Here is a 13,110-nt window from a genome sequence, read left to right as displayed (position 1 = left end):
TTATAACCCTTTTTTAACATTTAGGTATGATTTAGCTGGAAGAAGGGGAAGTGATGATAGTTATTGTCGCCCCAGTCTTACTTTGCATACATTAAATGTCTTCATATGCAAAGCTGGTGATTGACATTCTTATCTGATTCCATCTATTTATATCTTTTTATCATCCTCTATTTTTCAATTGAAATCTATTTTATGCGGATATGAAGATTGATCTTGACACCCAGTCTGAGTTTCTACATGCTGAGTTACTAGCGATCGACTATCTGATCCATTTATTTGTTCCGAATTCACTAATTTTTTATTTTTTCTTTAAGTTTAGGAGATGGAAATGATGATTGTTGTTTGACACCCAGTCCTACTTTCATCTCGATATGGAAACTGGTGATAAATTCAACTCTTTTATCTGATCCATCTTTACAAATCAAACTACTCTTTTTAATTGATATGAATTTGTGGTTCACTGGAGTCTGCAAAGAGGCGTGATGATATTTATCCATTATTTCTGCATTTGAATGATGAACACCAACATGCACTACCATCTGATCTCTTTGCGCGTGTTGTTTTCAACCTCTTTTTAGATTTTCAAAATTTGGGTCGGTTTTCAGATTGATTTTAATTGTTTTTTACTGTCATTTAGTGCAATCGGCGATGTAAATCATTATCAATCCTGATATATCTGTGATGATTATTCAAATAATCACCATCTTTCGACTGAGATTGCAAGTTTATTGTTTGAGTAAGTTGTTTTTTTAGTTGTTGCCCGTGGTATCTGATGTCCAGATTATCGTATATTGGTATCTGGGCGTTTCGTTTTAAGGGCAGATAAAGAATCATGATCAGGTCTTGCGACACTGTTAGCTTTTGTTTTCTCATAAGCTTTCTGTTACTAAATCCCTGCTCACAGTTGTAATGAACAACACTCGAAAACTAATTTTTTAGCTTCCCAGAAACGATTGATTCTATTTTACATCGATGAATGTAGATTTTGTTACAAATTTGCTTCCAAAGTGTGGCCAATTTCGTCAATTAGGCCACTCCATTCGAAGCAGAATATTCTCTTCTACGCATGTAGGTGAAACATTAGATAATTACGCACGTGTTTTGTTCAAAGATTTTTTATAATAGTTTTGTTTAGAATTTTCGTACTTTTTTAATAACATAAGATGATCGTATACTTCTCAGAAAATATTCACTTTCTAAATCAAAACAAAGCTCATGTTTACCAAAAAAAAAAGTTCTACTGTTGTATATGGAAAGTTTTAGAATACCTTATAAAACATACTTTACATTTGGGAGTTCTGCAATAACATGAACTAACGCAAAAGGGGGAAATAATAAGAAAAGAAGCATTAACTTATAAAACAGATTAGAAATTGAATGACAGTGAAGTTTAAGCAAGATAAACCAATGTCAGAAACAAATAAAATGTAGAGAACGTTGGCGTTCCTTTTGATTCGAATAAGTCGGATGTAAATAGCCAGAGTGTTAATGATAGTATCCTAAAAAAATTGAAGAAAAAGAAGAAGAAAACCCTTGGAAAGTAATGAAGGAGAATCAAAGATTAAAACAATGAAGAAGCAGATTCTACTGCCAGTAATTTGAATTGGGCGGGATTTTCCACTTTAAAATTGACACCGCCCTTTCGAATCCATTTTTTTTTTAAAAAATCCTCTCAGATAAAGAATGAATTAAGGTATTTTGACCATTCCTAATTAATTTTATATATTAACAGAATTATTATTATAGATTCTGTGAGCCAACTTAAAATAAAAATCAGATAATTATATTAACCATAAAATAAATATAAAAAACCAATAATGAAATAGTTAAACGAATCATATAATAAATATACCAAAAAATAAATAACTAAATACACCATATAATACTATACATAAATAATAACTAAATAAAAAATATAATAAATGATATATCAATCGCGGGCGTTGCTTGGACCTTTACTGTACTTGCCATGGGGTAACCCTCTAACTAACATCATGAAATTGGAACCCATTGTTACTAAACTAGCAAGAAATTTTATTTTTTTTTTCACAGATTTGCCTGCAAAGAAATCGAGCTCGAACTCAGGAATGCTCGTTTGGTAAGAAGGGAAAGAAATTCATTCAAGGAAATTGCAGTTATTATATGGTTTGTTTAATGTGAGCAATGTGTTAAATTTGCAGAGAACAATGGAGGCATTTTTAATCATACTTACAGTAACACAACTTGTCTACATAGCAGCAATTCATGGCGGTGCATAAATGATTGATGCGTCTTCTTCTTTCATCACTAAGAAAAATGATTCTTGAAACGTACAAAGAGGCCGGAGATCGGCTGCTTCTGCTTGTGTTGTTATTGGTTCCATTCATTTGGGTTTTTATTTCAATAGACAATAAAGACATTGTAGTTTAACGTGTCATGTTTGATTTAATTTTTTTTATTAATTTGAGATAAATATAAGTAGTATTTATTTAAAGACTCTCAACTATTTGACATTGAACATACACTCTTAATATACTATTTGTATATTAAAATAGGTCAAATGATATTAAAATGAATAAAGTTAAAGAAATTATAATTTACACTATGTTTATATCAATTTTTTTTCTTTCTCATAAATCTTTGTAGCATATTTTAAAGAATTACTTCACTCCATCAAATGCAAAACAACTAAAGAGTGCTTGCTTCGATACACGACACTGAAAATATTATATTATATTATTTAATTTATTTAATAACAATATAAGATTTTGGTATTTGGTTAAAAAATATAAGTTTATGTGAAAATAAATTTCACCAAAATCTTTTTGTCATATATTTGTTAAATTATTTAATAAGCTAAAAATTTTAATATTAAAAAGACTTTGCATCAACATTTATATAACTATTAACCAAAAAAATTATAGAACTATTTTTGTTACACTACCTGAATTTTACAAATATATATATATATATTTAAAATATTTTCAATATAATTAAAATATTAAGTAATATTTAAAAATAAATTTATATAAACAATTTTACACGTGTGTAAAATTTGTCCAATTTATATGAACAGCTTGACCGACCAGCCATATTATCAAAATACCAAACTTTGTTTCTAAATTAATTCTCATCAACGCCATTGATGTTATATTTATTATTAATAAATGGATGCGCATGTGAATTATCATATGATTAATAAATAAATGGATACCTCAAAAACTAACTGTTCTCCTAGCAAGGTCTCCTGTTCATTTTTCTTTAGGGGGAAAAGCATTGTGCCTTGGAATAGATACACATCTAGAAAACAAATCCCCACAAATTGATGTTCAGACTAAAATGGCACAAGACTGCTTGCTACACAGTTGACCACAAAATACAGACTGCCCCCAAAAGTAATCCAACCAGGATTCGAGTACTTGTATCGGATATGAGTATGTTTAATAGTTCTTATATTTAAAGAGTTCGTAGAGAGTTGTATTTCTAATCGCATGTCAGCTGACATGCACACTTCATAAGGAGTTAGAGCAATAAACTCAAAAGTGCATCATAGTAGCTAGAACACAATTCACAAGAGAGACAATTGAACAGGCTGCCATATGGTTTTTTTAATCATTCATCAAGCTAATCTAGATCAACCAGGAACCTTTTGTGATTAGTTGTAAGCTTTAAGCAATGGTTCAGTAAAGAAAAAAAAGGAAAAAAACAAGACAATGAGGTTCAAAGCAAAATCATTGCAAATTGGAAAAGAATACCAGATAACTGGAAAGGAAAAAAAAATCAAATGACAAGCAAAATGTTTGGGATCTAAAGTTCTAGTTTCATAGTCCTAGCATCCCCATACACCCACAAAAGCACAAAGGATATGAGCTACTCAGTATATCTAAAACACCCAGTTCTGCAAACAATAAAGTATAATATATCTTAACTTGGCGGATGACTCGAAACTTCAATTATCTCCCAGAACCAGTAAAAACTTCAAACAACCCACAGCAACCTAAGCATGAGGTTCTTTGCACCGGTGGAGGAGTAGAAGCAACAAGAGGCTGTGAATCAAAGCAGAAAATAAATAGGAAAAAACAGTTTTCAGTTAAATGAAATAAGGAATATCCAAACGCACGATTGTATAAAAGAATAGGGGCAAGATATACCTGCTTTTCAGAATGCTCATGGGGATCTAATGTTTGGTTTGTTCCTGCAACATCACTAGTTTCAGCAGTAGGAATATCTGAGGATGGGAAATTTTTTCCTTCAGCTCCTTCCAATTCAGCCCCAGAAATCCCATTTGATGAGGGCAACAAATTCTCTTCACTTGCCTTCAACCCTGATTCAACTGAATCAGGTAGTGTATTCTTTGCGGAAATGTCCATTTTCTCTGGCATAGATAATGCAGTTTTTACCGAATTGTCAACAGCAACAGTCTTCCCTGCAGAATAACTTCTACCATTCTCAAATGTTACATTTTCAGAAACCTTAGGTCCTTCGGACAAAACAGTAGACGACTTATCCTGGGTATCATAAGAGGCTTCTTCCTTTGATTTCATCTTAAAGGTTTGAGATTCATCATCCGAACTACTGCGGCAACTCTTCCCACTGCTGCTGCTGCTGCTGCTGCTAGAGCTCTTATCATGCTCAACACGCTGAATAGAAACATGGGTAATCTCAAGATCATTCTTTGGCTCCAACCCTTTTTCAAATTTAAAATCAACGCCATCCGATCCCAATTTCTCAGTGCTTTCTGCATCTTTAGTGGCCTTTTCCACAGGCTTCACCTCAGTTACATGTGATTTTGATTTTTTCCCTTCATCTTCACTAAGAACGAATGTATACTGTTGAGTGCGGTCATCCTGTGATACATGGGAACTAGCATCACTGTCCCTTTCATCTTGGCTTTTCGGATCATCATTTCCTAGCACCATTTGATAAACATCATAATAGCTCCAATCACCATTCAAACAACAAAATTTTCAATTCACTATAGAAACAACCAAAATAAACACTGTGCCAAACTGATGAACAAATCTTTAAATTTATAAAGCAAAATGATTGTTCAACCAATTTTGGATGGAACCAAGACCAATACTAAAAAGACATTAGACAAGTTCTTTCATGAACACAGATTCTGACCAAAATCAAGTAAAATACAGAATGGGCTAAAACTGGCCACAAGACTCTGAAACAAATATATCGAAACACTCCTAAAAAAGCACAAAATGAACAGTAAGTAATTAAAGGACAATAATAACCCAAATTGAAAAGCAACCAAATCAATTAATTAAGGGAAAAACTAGAAAATCAATATTATCCATTAAGCACAGAAAGCTGATTTCTTTTAACCATAAATTTCCAACAAATTAAACAAAGAACTGAATAGCAAATGCAGAAACAGAACCAATCAAGATTCAATCAAAAGAAGTTAAAAACAAAAAAGACCCATCATCCCAAATCCATCAAAAATCAAAACCCAAACCAATATTTCCAAAGAAAAAAAAGGCAAATCAAAGTACCTCGTGGGTTGTTGGTAGATGATGAACCGATGGTGTTGGATGCTTGTTCCTTCCTCCTCTTCTTGGCAGCTTTTCTCTTCTTAGGTGGCATGATTGATTCCCTTTTCCCCTCCTTTGTACTACAATTTTCTCTCTATTTTCCCCCTCACAAATCGTGTGGGGTGTCCCTTGGCAAAGGAAAACCTAGCTGTATTGGCCAAAAAACAAGAAAAGACAAATAGTAGCGGAAATGGTAATATTTAGTAACAGTACGTACGCTGAGAAAAATTAGTAGGAAAAAGCCAAAGAAATCAGAATCCGCTTCAAAAAAACGCTCCTTTTTATTTGCCTTAATCCGTTTGAAATTCACTTTTGGGAGGAAAGTTCTCATCTTTAGGTACTCGGTATTTAGCTAATATACGTGGACCTTTTGTTTCTGTGGCAAGTGTCATTTTTCTATTGTCTCATTATTTAGTTTTCCATTAATAGCCACATACTTTTTTTAATAGAATATTTTAGTTTATAAAATAAAAATTATATATTATTAACTACAAAATATTTTTTAAGATATTTTATTTTAGTTATATTTAGAGATTTTTATAATTAGTATTGAAGATGTTCATATTAATTAATTATTAAAATACTAAAAATATTGACTATATCTAGAGATTATTGATATTGCATACCTAAATTATTTTATCCAATGTTTGGATTGAAAAAATATATATAAAGGAAATGAAATTAAAGTTAAGGAAAATTAGATTGATTTTCTTGTTTGGATATTTTTTATTTAAGGAAAGTAAATTATTTTTAAGATGTGGAACATGATAATTGGTTTATTAATTCATTTGATACATTGGTGATGGATTTTTTTAAAATTTTTAAGTGATCTTATTAATTAATGACACATGAAAATGGATTAAAGATTAATTATATGAATGAAAAGTTCTATAATTAATGTATAATATGTATGCACTAAATTTATAAAAAAAAATAAGATATCCAAAAAAAAATCAATAATAGGTAGACAGACATCTTAATCTTTCGTTTAAATATAGATAGTAATTTAATATCTTTTATAATTCAATTACTTATTTTTAAAATATGATTTTTTAATATAGTGATTATAATTTTATTTCGAAATCCAACATAAAATTTTATTCTCACCTTGATTTTAAATATAAATATAATATAAAGCTAATACAAAAAGGTAGTTTTTATAAGAACAAAAAACATAGATTTTTATTTTCTTTCATGATTAGAAAACAATTTTGGTCAAAAAGGAGAGGAGTGGACTCCATTGGAGGGATCTCAATTTGAATTTCAAGTTTTTAAAGTCGTTTGATTTGAAAATTAAAAGGGTGAACGAGAAAAATATATAAAAATAATAATATATTTAATTTAAATTTTGTCAACTAAATTTATGGTATAATGATATAGTGACTTCCATTGAAACGTAATTATGGTAAACTAAAGCTGAAACCAAAATAAATTGTAGAGACCAAAATAAATTATATTTTTTAATAGTTAAAATATAGTTTTATTATTGTTTTAACTTACAATTTTATAAATTAAAAAATAATTTGAGATAATTACAATATATTATTTATTCATAACTTTCTTAACCAATTGACAATTATATACATATCACAAATACAACTATTTGAATCTAAAACCTCAAAAAAATATTATTCTCTTTAGTCAATGAATTCAATTGATGTATTAAAAAAATAAACTAAACTAGCAAGTTTACAACTTGAGGAGAGGTAGAGATGAACCTAGAGAGGGACGGGTGGGGAAGGTAGGCCCTTAAAAATTTTAAATTCCTATATATTTTAAATATGTTATTTGTATTTTTTGTTGGAAATCTGCCCTCCATAGAATTTTATAAATTCGTTAATCCTTTAAAATTTTATAAGTTCATCCCTTTAACATGATATCCTGCATTTATTCATGAGGAGGGGCATGATAAAAATAATATATAAAAAAATAATTTATTTAATTTAAATTTTGTCAACTAAATTTATGGTATAATGACACAATGACTTCCATTGAAATGTAATTATGATAAACTAAAGGTGAAACCAAAATTAATTGTAGAGACCAAAAGAAAATTATATTTTTTAATAGTTAAAATATAGTTTTATTATTGTTTTAACTTACAATTTTATAAATTAAAAAATTAAATTTTTTAAATAGTTTGAGATAATTATAATATAGTATTTATTCATAATTTTCTTAACCAATTGACAATGCATATACATATTGCAATCACAACTACTCAAATTTAAAACCTCAAAAAATATTATTATCTTTAGTCACTAAATTCAATTTATGGATAAAAAATAAACTAAACTAGCGAGATTACAACTTGAGGAGAGGTAGACATGGACCTACAGAGGGACGGGTGGAGAAGATCGCCCATTAAAAATTTCAAATTCCTATATATTTTAAATATTTTTTTGTTGTAAATCTGTTTCACCCTCCTTAAAATTTTACAAATTCGTCAATCCTTTAAATTTTATAAGTTCGCACCCTTTAACATAATATCCTGCATTCGTACATGAGGAGAGGCATGACCCATGTCAAGTGCATTCAACGTGCATATAAAAAAGTAATTTTATTTATGAAATGTAAAAACTAAACATATACAAATTTCTATTTTTCTAGCTTATTTAAGATTATATTGTAAGTGAACTTTTTCTAGAAAATAATATTATATAGGAATTAGTAAAATATATATTAGAGTCGTCATCGTTAATGATTTTTTAATTAATTAATTTTTTAAATAAAAAATACTAAAATTAACGCAAACAACTTTGACAACTTTTTTTTTAATTATTACCCTCAAAGTCATCGTTTTAAAAAAAAAATTATAATCCTCAAGTCGTCGTCTTTTATGGATGATTATCAAAATAAAATTATTTTGTGCTGAAATACGAATCATTAAAATTTAGTAGTTGATCTTTGATGATAACTTATTACATTTTATTGTTTAAGTTATGATATTTTTTTTAATTAATTTAAGATGACTATAATGCAACATTTGTTTTAAATCACAATCATTTGACAATAAAAATTCAAAACTTATGCAGTATTTAGTATTTAAATGTGAGAGTTTTAGACATAACAACTAGTTTAATTATGATATTTAAATTGTAAAATATCCACACCAACCAAATAAATTTGTTATTTGGTGCCGCATGCGCATCACTCACATGTCAACATGTAACATTTTTACTTTTAAAAATGTAAAACAATTTGGTTAAAAGAGTCACTATTTACCGAGTTAATGTTGAAACAAATGTTGGTTGAAAAAGAAGAGGTGAATGCATGGGATTGCAAGGGAAAGATGATTGGAAGAATGGTTGTTTTCGAGAGTAATAAATGGGTTGAGAATAAATTGAATGTTCATTTTTGTGGCTATGTTGGTTCCACGTTATGCCACCTACATCCTAATTTTGTCAATAAAAATACACAAAATTTCGTTCTAACTTAATTAGGAAATCTGAATATTTAGGACTAAGAACTTTTTCAATGCACCGTTCAATCAAGTCGGTGTCTTTCCGGGTGTTTAGTTGAAGGATTGTGGGATTCCCATGAGATGGAAATCTCAAATTCTCATATTTGGTTGGCTGAGAATCTCATTCCCGGTAATGTTTTATTACCAATAGTAGATTTTTTGGGGTATATTACCGGGAATGTCATTACCTCCCTTCCATTAGGTATTGTAATATTACCGGCGTTTTGGACTAAAATGTCCTTAAATTTTTATTTTTTTTCAAAAATATCATTATTCTGTCATTGAATAATAAAAATTCTACGAATGTTAAATTACAAATTTATCCTTAAATTATTTTAGATTTACAAAAAAAAATCTATAATTAAAATTTTATATAAAGTTTAGAGGTTAAAATTTTTTTTACCCTTTCATTAAACCTTTTTTATATTTTTAATTTTGTAAAAAAATTATATAAATATTATGAATTTATTTTTTAAAGAAAATATATAAATATTTTACAATTTGTAATATTATACAAATATATAATAAGGACAATTTGGTCAAATATACATTTCAATAATCTTTTATTTCTTTAACCAAACACGATAGTCTTATATTCCTGCTAAACCAACCAAACACAAAATACAACATTTCCAGTAATCCTATTCCCTGATAATCTTACATTCCCACTGGTAATCTTACATTCCGTGAACCAAACGCACCCTTAGTTCATAGGAATATCGGTTCATGGTGTGACTCTAGTCTATTCAAGTAAAATATTAATTCGGAGAAGAGATTGAACCAATCTTCATCGATCAACTTTTCAAGATTTTAAATTTAATAATCTAATTGATAAAAATGATTATTTAACAATAAAAATATAATCGATCCCATAATTTAATAACTGTAACGGTAATTTATCCTAAAATTAAATAACCTTTAAACTATTTATCATTTTCTCACACAATCAATTGATCCCTCAAATATTCATTTTTGTTGAATTAAGGCCTTAATATGGGTTAGTTCAGAGCCAATCCAAAATGAAGCCCATTAGTAAATTCATCAACCGATCCAACGTCCAAAAACCGAAAGAACATAATTTACAACAGCCGAGTCTAGAGTTCGGTGGAAAACTCAAAGGCATTTGTCTCTCCAACAGAGCCAGCTGCTAGATCTGAGTTTCTTGTCACAGGCAATCTATCCTTTTTATGCTTCATCTGAGAAGGAACTGAGCTTGTCAGTAGGTGATTTTGTTGTCGTGCGAAAGGTATTCTATTTTTCTTGGGCTATATCTAAGTTGTGCATATAGGTTTTATCTAGCTCAATAGACTGGTGTGTTCTAGTCTGTAGTCGTATAGATAAGTCTAAGCTGATGTTTTCATTCTTACAAACGGAAGAATAATGTCGGATACATTTTCATTTAAGGTGCATAGTTTGCAACTAATCCGCTTTATACATGAAATATTACAGAAGAGATGCCTTACTGGATTTTCTAGGTCCTGTCATTTTCAACTAGTGTAAACATTTGATTTAATGCATACAGAAATACATCTACTACTACTAATAAAACTGTCTACACCTTCGCATTCGATTTTTTTTCTTTCTTTGTCGGGGCTGGATTTCTTATTTGTTCAGATTCTTAAAACACTATACAGGTAAGTTCAACTGGATGGTCAGAAGGAGAGGGTGGTTTCCATCAGCTTATGTTGAGAAGCGTCAGAGACTTCCGTCGTGTAATCTGGCTGGTGATGCTTATTGAGTTACAATCATGTTTTGAGCATTTATCCCTCTGAAAAAAGGAAGGAAAAAAAGGTACACCTTTCTTTTTCTTTGCACAATTCATTTTATAATGGGTTCTTTTGCAATGTTCATTCTTTTGCCTTCTGTGTATATTTCGATACGGAAAAAGGTTACAGTGCATTGGTATTTATATGCTTCGGCGATCACTTCAAGCATATCGTCCATGTTTGCATTGATGAAGATTGCCGACTTGGACAAAATGCACGGTTATTTGACTGCATCATGGAGACGAGCAGATGAACGGAACCGATTCTAGATTTTCATTCTGCAAGTCTGTGCTATGCATGGAAATGAAACTCGGCGAGTCTAAAAGGTCGTGGATTGAGGGGGTGTTTTTTTTTTAATGATTAAAGCAAATAGTGTCTTTTTACTTGTTTTGAGCTTTATCTTTTTCCACTTTGAAGATGATTGATTGACAAAATGGTTGAAAAACACTGGACTAGACAATCACCTCCGAAGGCCAGTTCATATATGTTCCTATGTTCCGGTTATGTCGGTTCTCAAACAAGAACTATGTCCACCGTTGTTTTTTTTAATGTTGCTTTTTGTCTTTGTTTGCTTTGCAATATAGATTCAATGTTCAAACAGCGAAAGCAAAACAAAACCAAAATGTGAAAGAATCTTTACTTTACAATGTTTTGGATTATACTTCTGCAATTTGTCATTTGTATCGAGTAGAAATTGGAATATTTTGATTTTAATGACTTTTCCCTATTCAATTTACTTTGGAACTTCTTTATATGCTAAGCAAATTAACCTAAAAATAGGAATGCAACCCTTTTTGCATTAAAAGCAATGCCATCTTATTTTTTAACATGTATATGATTCATTCGTCGATTAATTCGTATTACATACTGTACAGACCCAATCATCTTAATCAATTTTTTTATTTACAACATAATGATTCGAATTATTGATCTTAAAATATCAGACTTATTTGGAGCACTTGTTTGTACTTGTACCAATAGCATGTTCTAGTAACTTTGAAAAATGTGAGTTCAATAATACAGTTCAATTCTTCTAAGGTTGATAATTGAGAAAAACGTGTTTAATTACACACAAATATTTTTTTTATTAATGATTCTCTTAAATCGTGTATAATTATTTTTTATCAATCAAAAATATTTAATAAACGATTATAGTCTAAATACGTTTTAATAATTATACTTTCATACAATTGTTTTATATTTTGCAAATACACTCTTAATATACTTTTTCTAACTTCAAAGTAAATACACCCGTAATAATTTTAAAAATAAATATTTTTTTCTAATTTTTTCTAATAATAATTAAATAAATTATAAAAAAACTGGGCGTAAGTATCAACATGTTTTTTTTATTAATCTTATTATAAGATGATATATGTTCAAGAAACTCTCAATTATTTGATAATGAACGTTCAAATATCCTTGCAGATGAAGTATTCGAACTCATAGCATCTAGAAATAATAATCATTCCCACAAATAACATATTTGAACTTAAAAGTTCTAAAAAAACAATCATTTATATAACAACCGAAATTGTTATATTCGTACGTTAACATTTCTCCTGCTAAAATATATTGCATGTTTTTATTAATGCGTAGAGGAGAGAACCAACCTGCAAAGTGCCGAGAATAAGCACAACCTGCAAAGTGCCGAGAATAAGCAATCAGTGTTTGACATTTATACAATGAAAGAAAAACTTGTATTTGTGTCCATATGTTTCATGCTATACCATTGTTACTTTTTTTAAACATATTTTATATCATATTTGATTTTCTTCCTATATTTTTATAATCTGATAATTTTAAATGCTTTTAAAATATATTATATAATCATTTTAATTTTAATTAACATTAAATCTCATATTTGATTTTAAATAAATTTACCTATATATTATAAAAAATAATAATTTTTCCCATATGTTATAAGATATTTTACCATATCCTATTAAAAAAAATCCATCACTTGGTTAAAAATTATCTCCCATATCAGTATTTTCGTTAAATATTAATGGCAACTTATCATTTAAATAACTAAATGACTCATTTGACAAAATTTATAGATTAGTAGTCAAATTAGAATCATTCATATAATTAAGTGACTGTTTAAGTAGTTTACCCAAAATTATATTAAACACAGAAAAATTTCAATATTTATACTCCCACCCATTCTAATTTCTAAACTTCTCTATTTCGCTTTCATCGGGATTCGTGCAAATTTTAAAGCTGTTCTATTTCTTACTCTCTGTACTCCTGTTTTAAGCGTTTATATACCCAAAACTCGAGTATTGTATTTCCCTTAAACCCATTTCCCCCCCAAGTTTAAAGCTATTGGCTTTGCCTTTCCTGTTAAACAAAC

The 13,110-nt window shown here is 29.2% G+C and overlaps 1 protein-coding gene, 2 long non-coding RNA genes, 3 other non-coding genes and 1 pseudogene across 6 annotated transcripts; 6 read left to right on the top strand and 1 right to left on the bottom strand.

Moving 5' to 3' along the window:
• The first annotated feature begins 46 nt into the window (after positions 1–46).
• LOC120217806 lies at positions 47–140 on the top strand. The gene has a single exon (XR_005525192.1). It is a non-coding gene; the product is annotated as a small nucleolar RNA U31b (small nucleolar RNA).
• Positions 141–324: 184 nt separating this feature from the next.
• Positions 325–410, top strand: LOC120217807 (annotated as a pseudogene).
• Positions 411–472: 62 nt separating this feature from the next.
• On the top strand, positions 473–549 carry LOC120217804. The gene has a single exon (XR_005525190.1). It is a non-coding gene; the product is annotated as a small nucleolar RNA Z195/SNORD33/SNORD32 family (small nucleolar RNA).
• An 88-nt stretch (positions 550–637) lies between these two features.
• On the top strand, positions 638–722 carry LOC120217805. Its single transcript, XR_005525191.1, has one exon. It is a non-coding gene; the product is annotated as a small nucleolar RNA Z196/R39/R59 family (small nucleolar RNA).
• Positions 723–1,397: 675 nt separating this feature from the next.
• LOC120217726 lies at positions 1,398–10,739 on the top strand. Its single transcript, XR_005525177.1, has 4 exons — positions 1,398–1,409; positions 4,322–4,324; positions 10,147–10,234; positions 10,623–10,739. It is a non-coding gene; the product is annotated as an uncharacterized LOC120217726 (long non-coding RNA).
• LOC120217728 lies at positions 1,931–2,305 on the top strand. Its single transcript, XR_005525178.1, has 3 exons — positions 1,931–1,974; positions 2,053–2,098; positions 2,181–2,305. It is a non-coding gene; the product is annotated as an uncharacterized LOC120217728 (long non-coding RNA).
• LOC120217723 lies at positions 3,697–5,806 on the bottom strand. The gene is made up of 3 exons (XM_039214795.1): positions 5,487–5,806; positions 4,131–4,888; positions 3,697–4,025 (listed from the first exon to the last, which is right to left on the bottom strand). Exons 1-3 carry the CDS (start codon positions 5,575–5,577, stop codon positions 3,933–3,935), a joined length of 942 nt encoding a protein of 313 aa, XP_039070726.1. The 5' UTR covers positions 5,578–5,806; the 3' UTR covers positions 3,697–3,932.
• Positions 10,740–13,110: the final 2,371 nt, after the last annotated feature.

Source organism: Hibiscus syriacus, unplaced genomic scaffold, assembly GCF_006381635.1.
Source record: "Hibiscus syriacus cultivar Baekdansim isolate YM2019G1 unplaced genomic scaffold, ASM638163v2 tig00110187_pilon, whole genome shotgun sequence".
Taxonomy (NCBI): domain Eukaryota; kingdom Viridiplantae; phylum Streptophyta; class Magnoliopsida; order Malvales; family Malvaceae; genus Hibiscus; species Hibiscus syriacus.
This window is presented reverse-complemented; position numbering and strand designations above follow the sequence as displayed.

Coding starts and splice junctions, on each gene's coding strand:
- LOC120217723 (XM_039214795.1), bottom strand. CDS start 5,577: ATGCCACCTAAGAAGAGAAAAGCTGCCAAGAAGAGGAGGAAGGAACAA. Junction 4,889..5,486: donor ATCTACCAACAACCCACGAG/GTACTTTGATTT, acceptor AAATGGTGCTAG/GAAATGATGATCCGAAAAGC. Junction 4,026..4,130: donor ATGAGCATTCTGAAAAGCAG/GTATATCTTGCC, acceptor TTTGATTCACAG/CCTCTTGTTGCTTCTACTCC.